At 42.7% G+C, this 18,791-nt stretch overlaps 1 protein-coding gene across 5 annotated transcripts in view; it reads left to right on the forward strand.

Moving 5' to 3' along the window:
- The first annotated feature begins 4,852 nt into the window (after positions 1–4,852).
- Positions 4,853–18,791, forward strand: part of RUFY2 (RUN and FYVE domain containing 2) — a 63,253-nt gene continuing 49,314 nt past the window's right edge. Inside the window, exons 1-7 of one of the 5 annotated variants that reach the window (XM_025395931.1) lie at positions 4,853–4,958; positions 7,286–7,459; positions 10,379–10,496; positions 12,979–13,080; positions 15,076–15,199; positions 15,393–15,454; positions 16,344–16,409. In XM_025395931.1, the coding sequence (XP_025251716.1) occupies positions 4,955–4,958; positions 7,286–7,459; positions 10,379–10,496; positions 12,979–13,080; positions 15,076–15,199; positions 15,393–15,454; positions 16,344–16,409 (650 nt within the window). In that variant the 5' untranslated portion in view covers positions 4,853–4,954. Of the gene's footprint in view, positions 5,391–7,285; positions 7,460–10,378; positions 10,497–12,978; positions 13,081–15,075; positions 15,200–15,392; positions 15,455–16,343; positions 16,410–18,791 lie in introns of all 5 variants that reach the window. The other 4 variants (XM_025395930.1, XM_025395929.1, XM_025395932.1 and 1 more) reach the window with 4 other exon arrangements.

An 18,791-nucleotide genomic window follows, 5' to 3' on the forward strand; every position in this document is an offset into this window, starting at 1 on the left:
TCATGCCTGTATTCCCAGCATTTTGGGAGGCCGAGACGGGTGGATCAGCTGAGGTCAGGAGTTCGAGACCAGCCTGGCCAACACAGTGAAACCCTGTCTCTACTAAAAATACAAAAATTAGCTGGGTGCGGTGGCGGGAGCCTGTAATCCCAGCTACTTGGGAGACTGAGGCAGGAGAATCACTTGAGCCTGGGAGGCGGAAGTTGCAGTGAGCCGAGATTGCGCCATTGCACTCCAGCCTGGGCAATAAGAGTGAAACTCCGTTTCAAAAAAAACAAAACAAAACAAAACATTTTTCCCCCTCTAATTACAGAGCAGTACATATTTTAGTAAGAATTTGAAACACTACATATTTTAGAAAATGAAATTTCCTTTTTTTTTTTTTTGAGATGGAATCTAGCTCTGTCACCCAGGCTGGAGTGCAATGGCAAAATCTCAGCTCATTGCAACCTCCGCTTCCCAGGTTCAAGCGATTCTCCTGCCTTAGACTCCCGAGTAGCTGGGATTACAGGCACCTGCCACCATGCCAGCTAATTTTTGTGTTTTTAGTAGAGTCGGCGTTTCACTGTGTTGGCCATGCTGGTCTCGAACTTCTGACCTCATGATTTGCCTGCCTCGGCCTCCCAAGGTGCTGGGATTACAAGCATGAGCCACCGTGCCCGGCCAGAAAATGAAATTTATTTGTAATCTCATCCTTTAGTAATTACATAGTTTGGTCTATGATGATCTAGGCTAGTATTTAAACCAAAAATACCACACCCGCAATAAGAAAATCCATTTTACATCATGACTCAATGTCAATTTGTATATGCATATGCATCTGAAACAATACTGCCATAAGACAATATTTACCCTTTGTGATATACCCTGGTATGTTCCACTCTATTCCATTAAAAACAAAGTGTGGCTGGGCACGGTGGCTCGCGCCTATAATCCCAGCACTTTGCGAGGTTAAGGTGGGCGGATCACTTGAGGTCAGGAGTTCAAGACCAGCCTGGCCAACATGGTAAAACCCCGTCTCTACTAAAAATAGAAAAGTTAGCTGGGCATGGTGGTGCACACCTGTAATCCCAGCTACTCGGGAAGCTGAGGCACAAGAATCACTTGAACCCAATTCAAGCAGATGGAGGTGGAGGTTGTAGTAAGCCAAGATCATGCCATTGCACTCCAGCCTGGGTGACAGAGTGAGACTCTGTCTCAAATAAAATAAAATGAAAAATAAAAACAAAGCTAATTGCAACTTGTTAAAATTGCTTTCATGTCCCACTAGTAGGTCGGAACCCATGGTTTGTAACAGTGATTATTCTTTAATGGGGTCTTTGTGTATTGGTTGTAACCATATGAAACTATTTTTGCTGTTCCTGTGCATGCCTATTCTGTTTCCCATTTGATCTGCTCTCTAGATTTGTCTGTTCTTCCATCACCATTTAGGCATCTCTACCCACTTAGAAAGACTTTAAGATGCCACCTTCTCCAAAAAGCCTTTTCTGATTTTTCTCCCAGCCAAAAGAATTATCTTCATCTGCATACAGTACTATAATAGTACCTATATGGAGCTTCATAGTATTTACTGCTTTTATTTATTTATTTATTTCTTAAGAGATGGAGTCTCTGTTGGCCAGGCTAGAGTGCGTGGCAGGATCATAGTTCACTGCAACCTCAGATGCCTGGCCTCAAGTTGTCCTTCTGTCACAGCCTCCTGAGTAGCTGGGACTACCAGTGCATACCACTACACCCCGCTAACTAGAAAAAATTTGTTTTTAGAAACAGGGTCTTGCTATGTTGGCCAGGGTAGTCTGGAACTTTAGGCCTCACGCAATCCTCCTGCCTCAGCCTCTCAAAGTACTTGGATTACAGGCATGAGGTACCACATCTGGCTGTTTACTGCTTTTTTTCTTTTTCTTTTTTTTGAGATGGAGTCTCACTCTGTTGCCCAGGCTGGAGTGCAGTGGTGAGATCTTGGATCACTATAGCCTCTGCCTTCTGGGTTCCAGTGATTCTCCTGCCTTAGCCTTCCAGGTAGCTGGGATTACAGGCATGCACCACCATGCCTGGCTAATTTTTGTATTTTTAGTAGAGACGAGGTTTCACTGTGTTAGCCAGACTGGTCTCGAACTCCTGACCAGGTGATCCTCCCACCTTGGCCTCCCAAAGTGCTGGGATTACAGGCATGAGCTACCAAACCCGGCCTGTTTACTGCTTTTTTAAAGCAGCAGTTGTAATTAGTAGGATACTTTAATATTTATCAATATTTTTCATGGATATTTTCTCAATTAAACCCTATAGAGAACCTAGCATAGATAGTCTGTGTTAGCATATGACCCCATGGCAAGTCATTGCCAGAACCCACGTTTTCTGATTAGGAATTCTGCAGTTTTCCCGGCCACTATGTGTATCTCCCTTCCCCTGCACTGCCCGGCGTGGTAACATCTTCCAGGTGCTATACAAATGTTCAGAAGCATTACAATTGTCATTGTAAGAAAATCATGTCATGAGCCAGCTAAGGCTAAGGCTGAAAGCTCTGTGGCATGATGTGACAAGGTGGTCCATCTGGATTCAGTGGACCATATTGCTCATGAAAAAGATGACTTGTAGGCTGGGTATGGTGGCTCATGCCTATAATCCCAGCACTTTGGACGGTTGAGACAGGAGGATCACTAGAGGCCAGGAGTTTGAGACCAGCCTGGGCAACATAGTGAGACCCCATCTCTATAAAAAATAAAATAAAAATTAATGGTAGCTAAATAACTCATGAAACACAAAGATGAGAAAAGAAAGGCCAGGTGCGGTTGCTCATGCCTGTAATCCCAACACTTTGGGAGGCTAAGGTGGGTGGATCACTTGAGCTGTGGAGTTCGAGACCAGCCTGGCCAACATGGTGAAACCCTGTCTTAAAAAAAAGGGGGGAACAACAGACACTGGGGTCTACTTGAAAGACGAGGATGGGAGGAGGGAGAGAAGTAGAAAAGATAACCATCGGATACTGGACTTAACTGGGTGATGAAATAATCTGTACAACAAACCCCCATGACATGAGTTCACCTATGCAACCAACCTTCACATATGCCCTCAAACCTAAAAGTTTAAACACACACACACACACACACACACACACACACAATGGTTTAGAGAAAAAAGTAATCACAATGCCCCCACCCACACATTGTAACTATTAACATTTTCAAGTACTTTACTCAGTCTCTTACCTATGCATTTATTTTTCTAACTATATATATACGTATATAGGTATATATTCATATTGCTGTATTTATTGATAAACTAAAACTGGGATCATAAGATGTATATATATATAACTTTTTTTTTTTTTAATAAAAAGCACAAAAATACCAAAAATTAGCTGGGTGTGGTGATGAGCGTCTGTGGTCCCAGCTACTAGGGAGGCTGAGGTGGGAGGATCACTTGAGCCTGGGAGGTGGAAGTTGCAGTGAGCTGAGATCTTGCCACTGTACTCCAGCATGAGTAACAGAGTGAGACCCTGTCTCAAAAAAAAAAAAAAAAGAAAAATCTCTTGTAGCTAATAGGATATGCCTATCTAATTCTACTTGAGTCACTACTGGCCCTTAAGGTGACTAGGGCTCATAATCCTGGGAAATGTGAACCAAGACGGATCCAGGGATGAAGTCTGACTTTTTTTTTTTTTTCTCTGACGTAATCTTGGGATTGCAGGCATGCGCCACCACGCCCAGCTAATTTTTGTGTTTTTAGTAGAGATCAGGTTTCACCATGTTAGCCAGACTGGTCTCGAACTTCTGACCGGGTGATCCGCCCGCTTGGCCTCCCGAGTAGCTGGGACTACAGGCGCGTGCCACCAGGTCTGCCTAAATTTTGTATTTTTAGTAGAGACGGAGTTTCACCATGTTGGTCAGGCTGGTTTCGAACTCCTGACTTCGTGATCTATCCAACTTAGCCTCTCAAAGTACTGGGATTACAGGCATGAGCCACCGCACCCAGCCGAGGTCTGAATTTTAGTGCTTGTGTGGATATTGCTGTAGCACATAATGAAATATTTTTGAATTGTTTTCTTTCTTTTTTCACTTTAGCTTTTTGTAATGAGTTTTATCAACTTGCTTTAGGACGGGCTCTGTGGCTCGGGTCTGTAATCCTAGCACTTTGGGAGGCCGAGATGGGCAGATCCCCAGGTCAAAAGATCAAGACCATTCTGGGCAACATGGTGAAACCCCGTCTTTACTAAAAATACAAACATTAGCTGGGCGGGGTGGCGCTCGCCTGTCATCCCAGCTACTCGGGAGGCTAAGGCAGAAGAATCCCTTGAACCCAGGAGGCAGAGGTTGCAGTGAGCTGAGATCGCGCCACTGCACTCCAACCTGGTGACAGAGCGAGACTCCATCTAAAAAAAAAAAAAAAAAAAAAAAACCCAAAAAACAAAAAAAGTCGTAATTTGGGGCTAACTAGTTTTAGTAGGTTTCTGCCTGCTGTCAATTGCTTCAGATTTTCTAAATTCTTTTGGTCCCCTTTGTGTTTGTGAAGGTGAAGGGGCAGTAGTCAGGCGTGTTATTAGATCAGGCCCCGCCAGCCCGGTGGAAGCAACGTTTGCGTGTGGCCGGCCGCCCCTTGAAATCCGGCCTTCGCGCTCCGGCGAAGCCCCCGGGGCACGGGACCGAGGGCCCAGCACTCTGGCTCCTCACACCCGTGGTTTCCATCACGTTCCTTTCCTTCTTGCGGTCCCAGCGGATGCGAGGAGGCTTAGAGACAGGGGGCTTGCTCTCCCGCCCGCCAAAGGCTCCGCGGGTCCCCGCCCGACCTGGGGCGCCGCTCCCCCTGGGGCCGCCCGGGCGCCCTCCCGCCGCCGGGGGCGCTGTGGGCCGCAGCGGGCCTGGCTGCAGATGCGGTGGTGGCCGCCGAGCGCCTGGAGGGAGCTGCTGGCCAGGCCAAGGAAGCCCCCGCCCGAGATCGCGCAGCCGCCGCCGCCGCCATGGGTAAGGCGAGCGGGCCGAGACCGAACGCTCGGCCCTCAGTCCCGGGCCGAGGGCTCCGGCCAGGCGGGGTGGACCGTGAGCTGTGGGAGACGCCGAGGCCGGCAGTCGGAACTGGGGCCCGAACCCGGGATGGGCGGGGACTGCCTGGGACTCGGGGGCTCCCGGGGTCGTCATGGCAACGTGCCCCCTCCCTTGTTCCGGCCCGTTCCCGCCCAGGTTCTGAGGCATAGTGGCCGAGGGCTCGAGGTGCCACGGCGTCCAGGAGCGAGGACTGGGCCGGGCAGGGTGTCACTCCGGAGTCGGGGAGCAGTCGGGGAGGGGCGATGACTTTTCAGGTTTGGGGGTGGCGGAGGGAAGACGCATCTCAGGTTTTGGCCTGGGTGCCTGACGCCGAGGGCGGGAGACGGGGAGTGCTGACGCGCAGGAGCCTGGGTGAGCCCGCCGCGATGGTCCTGGGGGGCCCCAGGCCTCTGGGCAGCCTTGCTGGGGGGAAGGGGCAGGAAGAGAAGCAGGGAAGGGGTTGGTCCTGGCAAGGTGCGGGCACTGGCCCTGGGAGTCCTCGCGCGCCTGCGGCCGGGTTTGGGGGTCACGTCCCGGCCGGAGGAGTCCTGGAGCGCAGCCGGGGCGTGGCCGCGGTGTGAGCGCCCCTCGGCGTGGGAACTGCCAGTGCCCAGCACCGATCTGCCTCCCAGCAGCTGCAAAACACCCTTTGTGTGGTTGTGGCATCGCACGTTAGGAATTATGATGGGCTGTGTTAAAAATGAGAGTTGCCACGGATTATGAAACATCAAGTGGTTTCACTCCCGAAAAGTAGTGGGAGTCAGACCACGATGCAGATTTAAAGGAATGTCGTGTGTGGACATTTTTCCACCAGGCAGTTTGGCCACAGCAGTTGTGGCTGTTTGCATTTTAGGTTGCTTAGGATTCAGTGTCAGTCTTCATGCCTAGCTATCTAGAAATCAGAGCTAGAATACTAGATCTTTGGAGACTCTGGGTTTTGTTGTTTTTGTTGTTCAGTGAAGGAAAAACGGACACATTGATGACTTGTACATTTGTCAGAGATTATGAAGTGTTATATTAAGTGCTTTGTTTTTCCACACCTTAGTTTTGTCATCTGTGTTTGTTGAAGGTATTTCCACCAGTCACAACAGTGACGAGATGATGGGGAAGCGTCTGAATTTCTAAGTAAACTGAGAATAAAATTTGTGGGAAGGAGGACAATAGTTTTGTGAATTGAAAACATCTTGCTTGATGATACCGTGTCTTAAAAATATCAATTAAAAATCAGGCCTTTTGGAATATGCATCTATTAACTTGGTATTCAGACTGGCGCTGTGGCCTTCCTCAACTGTGTGGATGGCTGAGAAGCATTAATGTAAAACTGGTCTCTGCTTTTCTCTTTGAAAATAAAACAGTCATGCAATACAGAACTACAGTCAGAATGAAGAAGCCAGACAGAAAGAGGATAGACTGAAAGAATTGGACGGCTTCTCCTGTCTCCCCTTACTTGTCAGTGTATTTTACCTATCATGTTTGTTGTGGGTGACAGTGGAATCGTAGAATTTTAACTACCTTTATTTTATTGCCAGTTTATTCTGAACGTTTTTGCCTTGGAATTCATCCTTAGATGGTACCTGCTATTCACCTTTTGCATGAGGCCCTTAAACATGTTGTCTTTCAGCCCAGATTTATCTCCACAGAAGATCATTTTAAAAACTCATTCTCTATGAAGAGGTACCAGGAAAGTTAAATAAATACAGGAGAATGACAGATTTGCAGGATCTTGAGAATAATTCATAAACTTTGGCTGGAGTGGTCAAGGAGATTTTCTGTTTTCTTTTCTTTTTTTTTTTTTCGTGAGACGGAGTCTTGCTCTGTCACCAGGTTGGAGCGCAGTGGCGCGATCTCGTCTCACTGCAACCTCTGCCTCCTGGGTTCCAGTGACTCTCCTGCCTCAGCCTCCCAAGTAGCTGAGATTACAGGTGCACACCACCACACCCAGCTAATTTTTGTATTTTTAGTAGAGACGGGGTTTCACCATGTTGGCCAGGATGGTCTCAATCTCTTGACCTCGTGATCTGCCTGCCTCGGCCTCCCAAAGTGCTGGGATTACAGGCGTGAGCCACCGCGCCCGGCCGGAAATTTTTTACAGTATATGTGAGAGACATAAAGAGAAGTTAATCAAGGGTGTAGTTTGGCTGGGGAGAATTTGTCAACCAAGGAACAGCAAACTACTGTTGGTTTTTATAGGAGAAGGGAAGGGTTTGTGTATTTTTTTCATTGTCATGTCTTGCAAATGATGTTGGATTCCTTTCTTGTGTTTTCAGCTACAAAAGACCCCACAGCTGTAGAGAGAGCAAACTTGTTAAACATGGCTAAACTGAGTATCAAAGGACTCATTGAATCTGCCCTGAGCTTTGGCCGCACTTTGGATTCTGATTATCCCCCCTTGCAGCAATTCTTTGTTGTTATGGAACATTGCCTGAAACACGGTCTTAAAGGTATTGTGAGATTTTAAAAAGTTAATTCATTTTAGAATTTCCCTTTTTCCATTTTAAATGCCCTTGAGAATGGGTTATTTTTTGAGGCCATAATTACTATTACTATGAACTAAAAAATATTGAGTAGATTGATTTTGGGAGAAAATATCTCTTTATGTTTTCTAATAATGGTCTAATAATGATCTTCAGAAAATGCTTAGTTGTTAATGTTTTGTAAACAGAATATTTGATTTTTAAATTTTTTAAACTTACATAATCTGAACTGGTTTCTGTTTTCTAGGACAATTATAGAGTTATATTTTAAAGCTAATGATACTGTTATGAGCTCATTAATACTTCAAACCCTGTTGAAAAGTGCATTGAAATAGTAGATTGTTGAAATAGAAGCCTCCTAGATACATACACGAACATATGTAGAAATATCTTCTGGATGGAGTTATTGTAGAAATGTGAGCCATCCCTGAAGATGATAACAGCAGATATTGTATTCTGCTATCAGCACATATTGAATTATTGTTACATATAAAATGTTTGTTTTATATTTACTTTAAAATATTAATTGCATAGTAACTGTGCTTTTACTTATAATAATTGTTCACAGTTTTGGCCTCTAGTTCATATGATGAGTATCTATGTAGAGGGCTGTGTAAGAGTTGTACACTAGAGTGACTATTATAGAGTAAAAGAAGCTTGACTGGCCGGACATGGTGGCTCATGCCTGTAATCCCAGCATATGCCTGTGGTCCCAGCTATTCGGGAGGCTGAAGTGGGAGGATCACCTGAGCCTGAGAAGGTCGAGGCTTCAGTGAGCTGTGATTTTACCACTGTACTCCAGCCTGGGCAACAGAGACCCTGTCTCAAAAAAACAAAAACAAAAACAAAAAAACCAAAGATTTACCTAAACCTTGTTTTAATAAAAAGTACTTCAAAACAAGAAGGAAGCCTTGACATCAAAATTTGAGAAAATCCTATGTGATGTTATTAGCATACTTGTTTCTTTTTCTTTAAAGACTTAAAGCAATTTCTTAAAATATATAAACACTAGCAAAATATACTCTTTTTGTACGTGAATCAAACAACAGAGAAGTACACAGAGCAAAACACGGTTTTTATTCATTCTCTTTTATTAATTTATCTAAAGGAAATTGGGCACCTGTAATCCCAGCACTTTGGGAGGCTGAGGCGAGTGGATCACTTTGAGGTCAGGAGTTTAAGACCAACCTGGCCAGCATGGTGAAAACCCGTCTCTACCAAAATATACAAAAATTAGCCAGACTGGTGATGTTCACCTGTAATCCCAGCTACTCAGGAGGCTGAGGCAAGAGAATCGTTTGAACCTGGGAGGCGGAGGTTGCAGTGAGCTGAGATTGTGCCACTACCCTCCAGCCTGGGGCTACAGAGTGACACACTGTCTTGAAAGAAAGAAAATGGGAGAATTAGATATTCTCTTATCCCTTTTCTGTTTTTTTTTTTTTTTCTTTTACTCTAATTGTACTCATGCTATTATTCTGTGACTTCCTTCTTTAAAAAAAAAAAAAATGGCTGGGTGCAATGGCTCATGTCTGTAATCTCAGCACTTTGGGAGGCTGAGGCCGACAGATCACTTGAGGTCAGGAGTTCGAGATCAGCCTGGCCAGCATAGTGAAACCCCATGTCTACTAAAAATACAAAAATTAGCTGGATGTGGCACTGCATGCCTGTAGCCCCAGCTACTTGGGAGGCTGAGGCAGGAGAATTGTTTGAACCTGGGAGGCAGAGGTTACAGTGAGCTGAGATCGTGCCACTGCACTCTAGTCTGGGAGAGAGAGTGAGACTGTGTCTCAAAAAAAATTAAAAAAAAAAAAAAATAATATAGCTTGGAGATCTTTCCATTTACATAGATGTCTATATCAGAATTATATCAGTATATATATGGCATATTTTATTTAACCATAACCATGCTCCTCTTTTTTTTCTTTTTTGAGATGGGGGTCTCACTCTGTCACCCAGGAGTGCATCTTGATTTTCCCCAAGCCTATTGAAATATAGTTTGCCAAATTATAGCCAAAATAGTTAAATTTAAAACTAGTTTTAGACTGTATTATCCTTTACTTCACAATATATGTTGAACCATGTCCTAGCAGTTATAGGCTTATCTGGATAAATCATTGTAAAGCTACTTTGTGTGTGTGATTTTTCTACCCCCGGGAAAAATTGCCTATCTTGGTTATCCTTGGGTGGTGTATATGATAGGCACCCTTTTTTGCAGGAGATCTGGTCAGTAATAACAAATAAATGTGTGGCAATTTCATGGTTTTATATTGACTAAATCTCAGAATAAAATACAAGGAAAAGGAAATTAACAATTTTTCATATTTAAAATTAAAATAACTTCTTAGGCCGGGTGTGGTGGCTCATGCCTGTAATCCCAACACTTTGGGAGGCTGAGATGGGAGGAACCCTTGAGGCCAGGAGTTCAAGACCAGCCGGGTCAACATAGCAAAACTCCATCTCTACTTACTAAAAAAACAAAAAGCAAAAGCATTATTATAAAAAATAAAATAACTTTTTATTTGTGCTATGTTTATTTAATAAACTTATAAAGATCAATCAGCTAGGGCCACTAGCCTTTATTTTGGTACTGGTAGAGAATGAGTGCAGTTATTTTTCACTTTAATTGCCTGACTGCCTATTTGATATGAAAGAATGGTCACTGTGCCTTTTTATCATGCAGGAAAAAAATAGCAGGATGGGCAACAGGATCCTACTTGCACAGGCTCCATATCCACTGGGATATGTAGTGGATAAAAGAGAGGAAAGGTCTCTGAATAATTGTATGTTAAGTTAGAAATGTTGAAACTAAATATTTAAAAATAAGTTACTACAGTTTTATATGTTGACATTGTGTGTATTATGTGTTTTATGTGTTCTTTTTTTCAGTAAGAAAATCATTTTTGAGTTATAACAAAACCATCTGGGGCCCTTTGGAACTGGTGGAGAAGTTGTACCCAGAAGCAGAGGAAATAGGAGCCAGTGTCCGGGATCTGCCTGGTCTGAAGTAAGGAGGCCTATTACTTGTTCATCCCTAGCCACAGAAGCGTATTCATTGTACCTCCAAAGTACCTCACACTCTAGCTTATTGTCTTCTCTTAGTCTTAAGTCCCCTTTTTCTAATCCTCTTCTAATAAAATTATGTTCATTCTTTATGGCTCAACTCAAATCCCATTTCCTTTATGAAGTTTTTCTTAGCCCCTTCAATCAGAATTAACCACTCACTGTTCTGCCTTGTATTGTAGGAAATTGAAAGTCCTTTTAAGATAGGATATATCAATTATGCATCTTTGTTTTCTGAGTGTTAAATTAGTTTGACTGTAGTAGAAAGTCAGTAAGTGTTTGATAAAAGACTGATTTAGGCTGAATCCAGGGCACAGGCTCAGGAGATTCCAGTTCTCAGATAAGCCACTTATATACCCTAGGACTGGTGTAAATTACTGTGCTTCCTCTGAAAATTGGTACCTATAATGTCACCAGCCTGTTTCATCAGACAAATGTATGTAAAATATCCTAAAAGTTGGAGTATGTTAGCTAAGAACTCATAAGTATTGAAAATTTTTTATAGGTATAAAGTGTTAAGACTCAGTTCTTATATTCTTTTTTTTTTTTTTGGAGACGGAGCCTTGCTGTGTCGCCCAGGCTGGAGTGCAGTGGTGCGATCTTGGCTCACTGCAACCTCAGCCTCCTGGGTTCAAGTGATTCTCCTGCCTCAACCTCCTGAGTAGCTGGGACTACAGGCACCCGCCACCACGCTGGGCTAATGTTTTTGTATTTTTAGTAGAGATTGGGTTTCACCGTGTTAGCCAGGATGGTCTCGATCTCCTGACCTCTTGATCCGCCCACCTTGGCCTCCCAAAGTGCTGGGATTACAGGCGTGGGCCACCGCACTGGGCCTACCTGGCTAAATTTTGTATTTTTAGTGGAGACAGCGTTTCACCGTGTTGGCCAGGCTGGTCACGAACTCCTGACCTCAAGTGATCCACCTGCCTTGGCCTCCCAAAGTTCTGGGATTGCAAGCGTGAGCCACCACGCCAGGCTGCTTTTGTTTTTAAAAACAGATAGAACTTGGGTAAGAGAGGTATGAGATTTAATTTCCTAAATGCAACCGGATTAAAGAAACATTTGAAAACCAGTAAGCAGCACAGTGATTTCTCTTTAATTACTAGCCTGGCACCCTCTTAGCTTTGTTATGATTTCTAGAATTCAGATATAATGTTACCTATGTTTTTGAAGACATTGTGGTGCCTTATTGTTGAAACAATTTTTTTTTTTGAGACTGAGTGTTGCCTTGTTGCCCAGGCTGGAATGCAATGGTGCAATCTTGCCTCACTGTAACCTCCGCCTCCTGGGTTCAAGTGATTCTCCTGCCTCAGCCTCCTGAGTAGCTGGGATTATAGACACCCACCACCAAGTCCAGCTATTTTTTTGTATTTTTAGTAGAGATGGGGTTTCACCATGTTGGCCAGGCTTCTTTCGAACCCCTGACCTTGTGATCTGCTCGCCTTGGCCTCCCAAAGTGCTGGGATTACAGGCATGAGCCACTGGGCCCAGCCTGGTGAAGTTTTAATATTTATTTTTAGAGGGCTAAGCCCATTCAGGCTAAATATTTCTTTTCTTTTTTCTGAGACAGTGTCTCACTCTGTCGCCCAGGCTTGAGTACAGTGAATCACTGTTCACTACAGCCGGTGCCTACTGGGCTTAAACAGCCCTCCTGCTTCAGCCTCCTGAGTAGCTGGGACTACAGGCACATACCTGGCATTTTGATTTTTTAATTTTAATTTTTTTTGACTCAATTTTTTTTTTTTTTTTAAATAGAGACAGGGTCTCCCTATGTTGTCCAGGCTGTCCTCTAACTCCTGGACTCAAGTGATCCTCCCACCTTAACCTCTCAAAGTGTAGGGATGACAGGTGTCAGCCACCATGTCCACCTAAACATTTCTTATAGAAGTATTCTCACCACAGTCCTGCACTGCATAACATTTCATTCAATGATAGTGGTTCCATAAGATTATAATACTCTATTTTTACTTTACCATTTCCATGTTCAGATATACAAATACTTAACAATTGTATAGCAATTGCCTACAGCATTCAGTACAGTAGCACGCTATATAGGTTTGCAACCTAGGAACAATAGGGTATACTATATGGTGTAGGTGTGTATACCATCTAGGTTTGCAAATGTACACTCCATGATGAAATCACCTAACAACGCATTTTTCTGAACGTATCCCTGTCATTAAGCGACACACTACTGTGTTTAGAGTCATTTTTTCCAAGACATTAAATAGTACCTACATGTCCTACAGGAGGAGCAGATTTACCCAGCTCTCAGGGATTGGTCTGTGTGCTCAAAAAGATAAACCTATAAAAATGAAAACAAAACCATTATAAAAATGCCCTTCTTGTTAATGTGTACCTCTCGAGATAGAAGATGTGATCTTTGGGCTAGGGCTGTTTTCTGATCAATTGATTCTTCTCTTTAGGACCCCTCTGGGTCGAGCAAGAGCGTGGCTTCGATTAGCCCTTATGCAAAAAAAAATGGCCGATTACTTACGTTGCTTGATTATTCAGAGGGATCTCTTAAGGTTAGTACTATTAAGTCGTGATCTTTTCATTTTTAATTTTATTTATATGCTGTCTTCCAAAAAGGATTTAAGATGTAATATGAAAGGATATGTAACATATAATAAAATGATATAAAATAAAAGGAGGAGCAAAATGAGACAGAAAAACATGATGGAGGCATAACATGGATCAGGAACTAGCCTTATATATGAATACCATAAGCTTGTTATCAGCCAGGATGGGGAAATTTATATATATTACATTTCTTCCTCTTTGTTCAAAATTTTTTTCTTTTCCCCTGCCTGGAAACTGCTATATATAGTACATTTCTCAATTAGTTTTATTTTTCTGAATATGGTTAATTCTATGGATAAAAATTTGTGTTGGAATTTGGGGCTTTAATTTCATAGGCTTTTTGTTTTTTGGGTTTTTGTAGAATTTGAATATCCATATTATTGCTTCAGCTGTATTGTGGGCACACTTTAAATTGAAGGCCAAACATTTATTTTGGCTGGGTGTGGTGGCTCATGCCTGTAATCTCAGCACTGTGGGAGGCCAAGGCGGGTGGATCATTTGAGGTCAGGAGTTCAAGACCAACGTGGTGAAACCCCGTCTCTACTAAAAACACAAAAATTAGCTGGGTGTGGTGGCACATGCCTGTAATCTCAGCTACTTGGGAGGCTGAGGCAGGAGAACTGCTTGAACCCGGTAGAGGGAGGTTGCAGTGACCTGAGATTGTGCCACTGCACTCCAGCCTGGGTGATAGAGTGAGGCCCTGTCTCAAAAAAATAAAATAAAATGAAGGCCAAACATTTATTTAAGACAGACTTTTAGAGCAAGGCAATCAGTTCTCCAAGGGAGTGGGCCCATGGTGGCCCTCCATTCATTCTTGTTCTGTTAGAGTTCCTCTCTGATGTTGTGGAGAATTTAGTCCTGGTTTTGGTTTTACTTGTGACTCTGATTTTACATTGTGGTTTTCCCAGTTGTTAAACGAGAATGACCATACGTTAAGTACCCACAGCTTCTCAGTATTCTGAAGGATAATAAAAGTGATTAAATAATGTACATGGGACTTATTAAAGAAGGCATGAGACAGTGATAACTACTTCTCTGAATGTATGTTGATGAGACTTAGTTTTTGGACCATCGTATTTCTTTCACAACTCTCTTTTTGAACAGTTTTTAGCATGTAGATATCCCAAAGTGTCTTTAATTTATAATTATCTATTAAGATTTATAATACACCTATCAAATGCATTGACTTGAACATGGGCTTTGAAATGTTGCATATGTTCATTTTCCTCGTTAGTCTTTATCCCAAGGTCTTAATAAATCTGAGGATTGAAAGTTCAGCTTTAATAAAATATATCATAATCAGATCAGCAGCAGTCACTATATCCGCCTGAGTCAGAAATATCCCAGGGCTTAGTGTTGCCTCTCTTTATTTTTATTTTTTTGAGACGGAATCTTGTTCTGTTGCCCAGGCTGGAGTGTGGCGGCGTGATCTTGGCTCACTGCAACCTCTGCCTCTTGGGTTCAGGCAATTCTCCTGCCTCAGTCTCCTGAGTAGCTGGAATTACAGGCATGTGCCACTACGCCTGGCTAATTTTTGTATTTTTAGTAGAGGTGGTGTTTCACCATGTTGGCCAGGTTGGTCTTGAACTCCTGACCTCAAGTGATCTTCCTGCCTTGGCCTCTCAAAGTGCTGGGATTACAGGCATGAGGCACCGTGTCTGGTGCCACTTTTTCTTTTCATCCCTTTTTGCTCCTCTTTTCTCTCTCTCAAAACATTTTTTCCTCTTTTATCTCCTTCAGTCCTTTTGATTTTTCAATAGAGACATTTAAATTTAAAAAATATAAAAAGTTATTCACATGTGTAAAGCCTAATTTGAAGGTACCTAACTGAGATGGCTTCCATTTCTGTAAGGCAGAAGATTAGGAAGATAACGGTGATTTTAAATTTTAGTTTTTGAAATAAATTTGTGATTTAAAGTCCTTATTTTTTAAATTCACAGTGAGTTTTATGAGTATCATGCACTAATGATGGAAGAAGAAGGAGCAGTAATTGTTGGGCTGCTCGTTGGCCTGAATGTGATCGATGCTAATCTGTGTGTGAAGGGAGAGGATTTAGACTCACAAGTAAGTGAAAGTGATTAGTGCCAAATGCAGAGTGTTTTCAGTTTGCACAGTTCCTCCTTGATCAGGTGTCATTTGAAGTTGTAAACAGGACTGTTAAACACTAAAGGAATATTAAGAGTGACATTCAGTAAAGGTACTTCTGATAAAGTATTTTCTCCCCTTTAAATAAAAAAAAAATCTATCTTTACTTCAGGTTGGAGTGATTGATTTTTCTATGTATTTAAAGAATGAAGAAGATATTGGAAATAAAGAAAGGTATGCTTTTCATAAGTTATTTCACATATTGGGTTTTTTATATAGCTCTTTACAAATCATTATAAAATCCATCTATCTACAGTGTGGTTTTATTTTGTTGTTTTCCCCCCTGTGACTTCTTCATTTCATTTTCACTTCCATTACAAGCTTTACAAAGCAGATTATGGAAAATCACTTAGGAGAAGGAGATTTTATTAATTGTATGAAGTGGGACCTTTGGTTATAACTGTAGTTTCTGAGACCCATTTTAATAACTGTTTTTTGGAATAAAAGAGATGAAAGCTTATTATTTACAAGTTTGCAAATACTGGTTTACTTCAAGATCGAACTATGTTTTTTTTTTTTGTTTTTTTTTTTGTTTCTTTTTTGAGACAGAGTCTTGTTCTGTTGCCCTGGCTGGAATGCAGTGGTTCGATCTTGGCTCACTGCAACCTCCGCCTCCTGGGTTCAAGTGATTCTCCTTCCTCAGCCTCCCCAGTAGCTGGGATTACAGGCACCCGCCACCATGCCTGGCTAATTTTTGTTATTTTTAGTAGAGACAGGGTTTCACCATGTTGGCCAGGATGGTCTCGATCTCTTGACCTCGTGATCCGCCCACCTCAGCCTCCCAAAGTGCTGGGATTACAGGGGTGAGCCACCGTGCCTGGCCCTAATTATGTTTAAATTTAAAATACACTAATGGTATTGTTAAGTCTATTATTGACAAGTGATTTACTCAACAAAGGTTATAGATTCTTAGTACATAGCTTACTGTTATTCTTATGTTTTATTTTAAAGGCAAGACACTGTTTTATTATTTTAGTTTTATAATAATTTTAGATGATTTAGATTTTTTTTACTTAATAAATACCTTTTAAACTAGCACAAAGCTACTTCTTTCCTCATTTAGGAATGTTCAAATTGCTGCCATATTGGACCAAAAGAATTATGTTGAAGAATTAAATAGACAACTGAAGTAAGTATTATGGATACTTAGCACATTGATGAATATTGTCTTAGGTTTTTGTTTTTGTTTTTTTCCCTTCAGTTCAGCTTACCCTATTCCTTTCTTCTAAGAGTCTTTGAGAAGGGGTTGAGGGGATAGAGAGAAAATGGAAAGTAAGAATACAGATAATTATTGGAGATAATTCATTTTAAGCAGAAAATGAGAGTCAGTGTTTTTTTTTTTTTTTTTTTTTTTTTTTTTTTTTTTTTTTTGAGATGAAGTCTCACTCTCTTGCCAGGCTGGAGTGCAGTGGCGTGATCCCGGCTCACTGCAACCTCCGCCTCCCAGGTTCAAGTGATTCTCCTGCCTCAGCCGCCTCCTGAGTAGCTGGGACTATAGGCGTGCACCACCACGCCTGGCTAATTTTTTTTTTTTTTTTTTTTTTGTATTTTAGTAGAGATGGGGTTTCACCATGTTGGCCAGGATGGTCTCAATCTCCTGACCTCATGATCCGCCCACCTTGGCCTCCCAAAGTGCTGAGATTATAGGCGTGAACCACCACGTCCGGCCCGAGAGTCAGATTTTAAAAAAGAATCTTCATTGGATTTAAATAGAACTTAAAACTTATTGCTGTACCCTTACAAAAAAGTCTAGATAAGGTAAAAGTTTGTATCATTTTGATGATTCAAAAATTCATTTTTCCTACTTCAGAAGGCTTCATATGTAAATGTGGCTATCTGTCATCATTCTATGGTGGAAGTTTCTGCCTTCTTACATTGTCAACTGGTCATTTTTTTTTTTTTTTTTTTTTTTTTGAGGGGGAGTCTCCCTCTCTCCCCCTGGCTGGAGTGCAGTGGCCGGATCTCAGCTCACTGCAAGCTCCGCCTTCCGGGTTCAGGCCATTCTCCTGCCTCAGCTTCCCGAGTAGCTGGCACTACAGACGCCCGCCACCTCGCCAGGCTAGTTTTTTTGTATTTTTTAGTGGAGACGGGGTTTCACTGTGTTAGCCAGGATGGTCTCGATCTCCTGACCTCGTGATCCACCCGTCTCGGCCTCCCAAAGTGCTGGGATTACAGGCTTGAGCCACCACGCCCGGCCATCAACTGGTCATTGAAGCCATCAGTGAATACTCTTGTTGCGAATTTTTGAGACCTGTATGTAAAATAGTAAAATGCAGTTCTAATAGAAATATACGAGATGCGGCCAGGTGCAGTGGTTCATGCCTGTAATCCCACTTTGGGAGGCCGAGGCAGGTGGATCACCTGAGGTCAGGAGTTCGAGACCAGCCTGACCAGTATGGTGAAACCTCGTCTCTACTAAAAAATAGAAAAAATAGCCAAGTGTGGTGGCAGGCACCTGTAATCCCAGCTATTCTGGAGGATGAGGCAGGAGAATCTCTTGAATCCGGGAGGTGGAGGTTGCAGTGAGTCAAGGTTGTGCCATCGCACTCCAGCTTGGGCAACAAGAGTGAAATGTGAAACTCCGTCTCAAGAAAAAAAAAGAAAGAAAGAAAGAAATACATGAGACGCGTAGGGTTTTTTTTGTTGTTGTTTTTGTTTTTTTTGAGGCAGAGTCTTGCTCTGTCGCACAAGCTGGAGTGCAATGGCACCATCTCAGCTCACTGCAACCTCTGCCTGCCCTCAGGGTTCTAGCTACCCCCAGGATTCTCCTACCTCACCTTCCCGAGTAGCTGGGATTACCATGCCCACTACCACGCCTGGCTAATTTTTTTGTATTCTTAGTAGAAATGGGGTTTCTCCATGTTGACCAGGCTGGTCTCAAACTCCTGACCTCAGGTGATCCACTCACCTCTGCCTCACAAAGTCCTAGGATTACAGGCATGAGCCACCATGCCTGGCCTTTTTTTTTTTTTTTTTTTGAGACAGGGTCTCACCCTGTTGCCCAGGCTGGAGGGTGGAGGGCAGTGGCACAATCAGGCTCACCACAGCCTTGACCTTTCAGGCTCAAACGGTCCTCCTGCCTCAGCCTCCAAAGTAGCTGGGACGACAAGTGTGCACCACCATGCCTGGTAATTTTAAATTTTTTCATAGAGGTGAGGTCTCACTGTGTTGCTCAGGCTGGTCTTCAACTCCTGGGTTAAAGCAGTCCTCCCATCTCAGGCTCCCAAAGTACTGAAATTATAGGCATGAGCCATTTTGCCCAGCCACATAGGTAATTTAAAACTTCTGGTAACTACAATAAAAATTAAAAAAAAAAAAACCCAAAAATTAAAAATATATTTTATTTTACCCAGTATTCCCCAAATATTATTCCAACATGCAATCAATATAAAAAATTAGGGAACAGGCACAGTGTCTCACTCCTGTAATCCCAGCACTTTGGGAGGCCGAAGTTTGTGGATCACTTGAGATCAGGAGTTTGAGACCAGCCTGGCCAATATGGTAAAACCCT

Source organism: Theropithecus gelada, chromosome 9 (assembly GCF_003255815.1).
Source record: "Theropithecus gelada isolate Dixy chromosome 9, Tgel_1.0, whole genome shotgun sequence".
NCBI classification, from domain to species: Eukaryota; Metazoa; Chordata; class Mammalia; order Primates; family Cercopithecidae; genus Theropithecus; species Theropithecus gelada.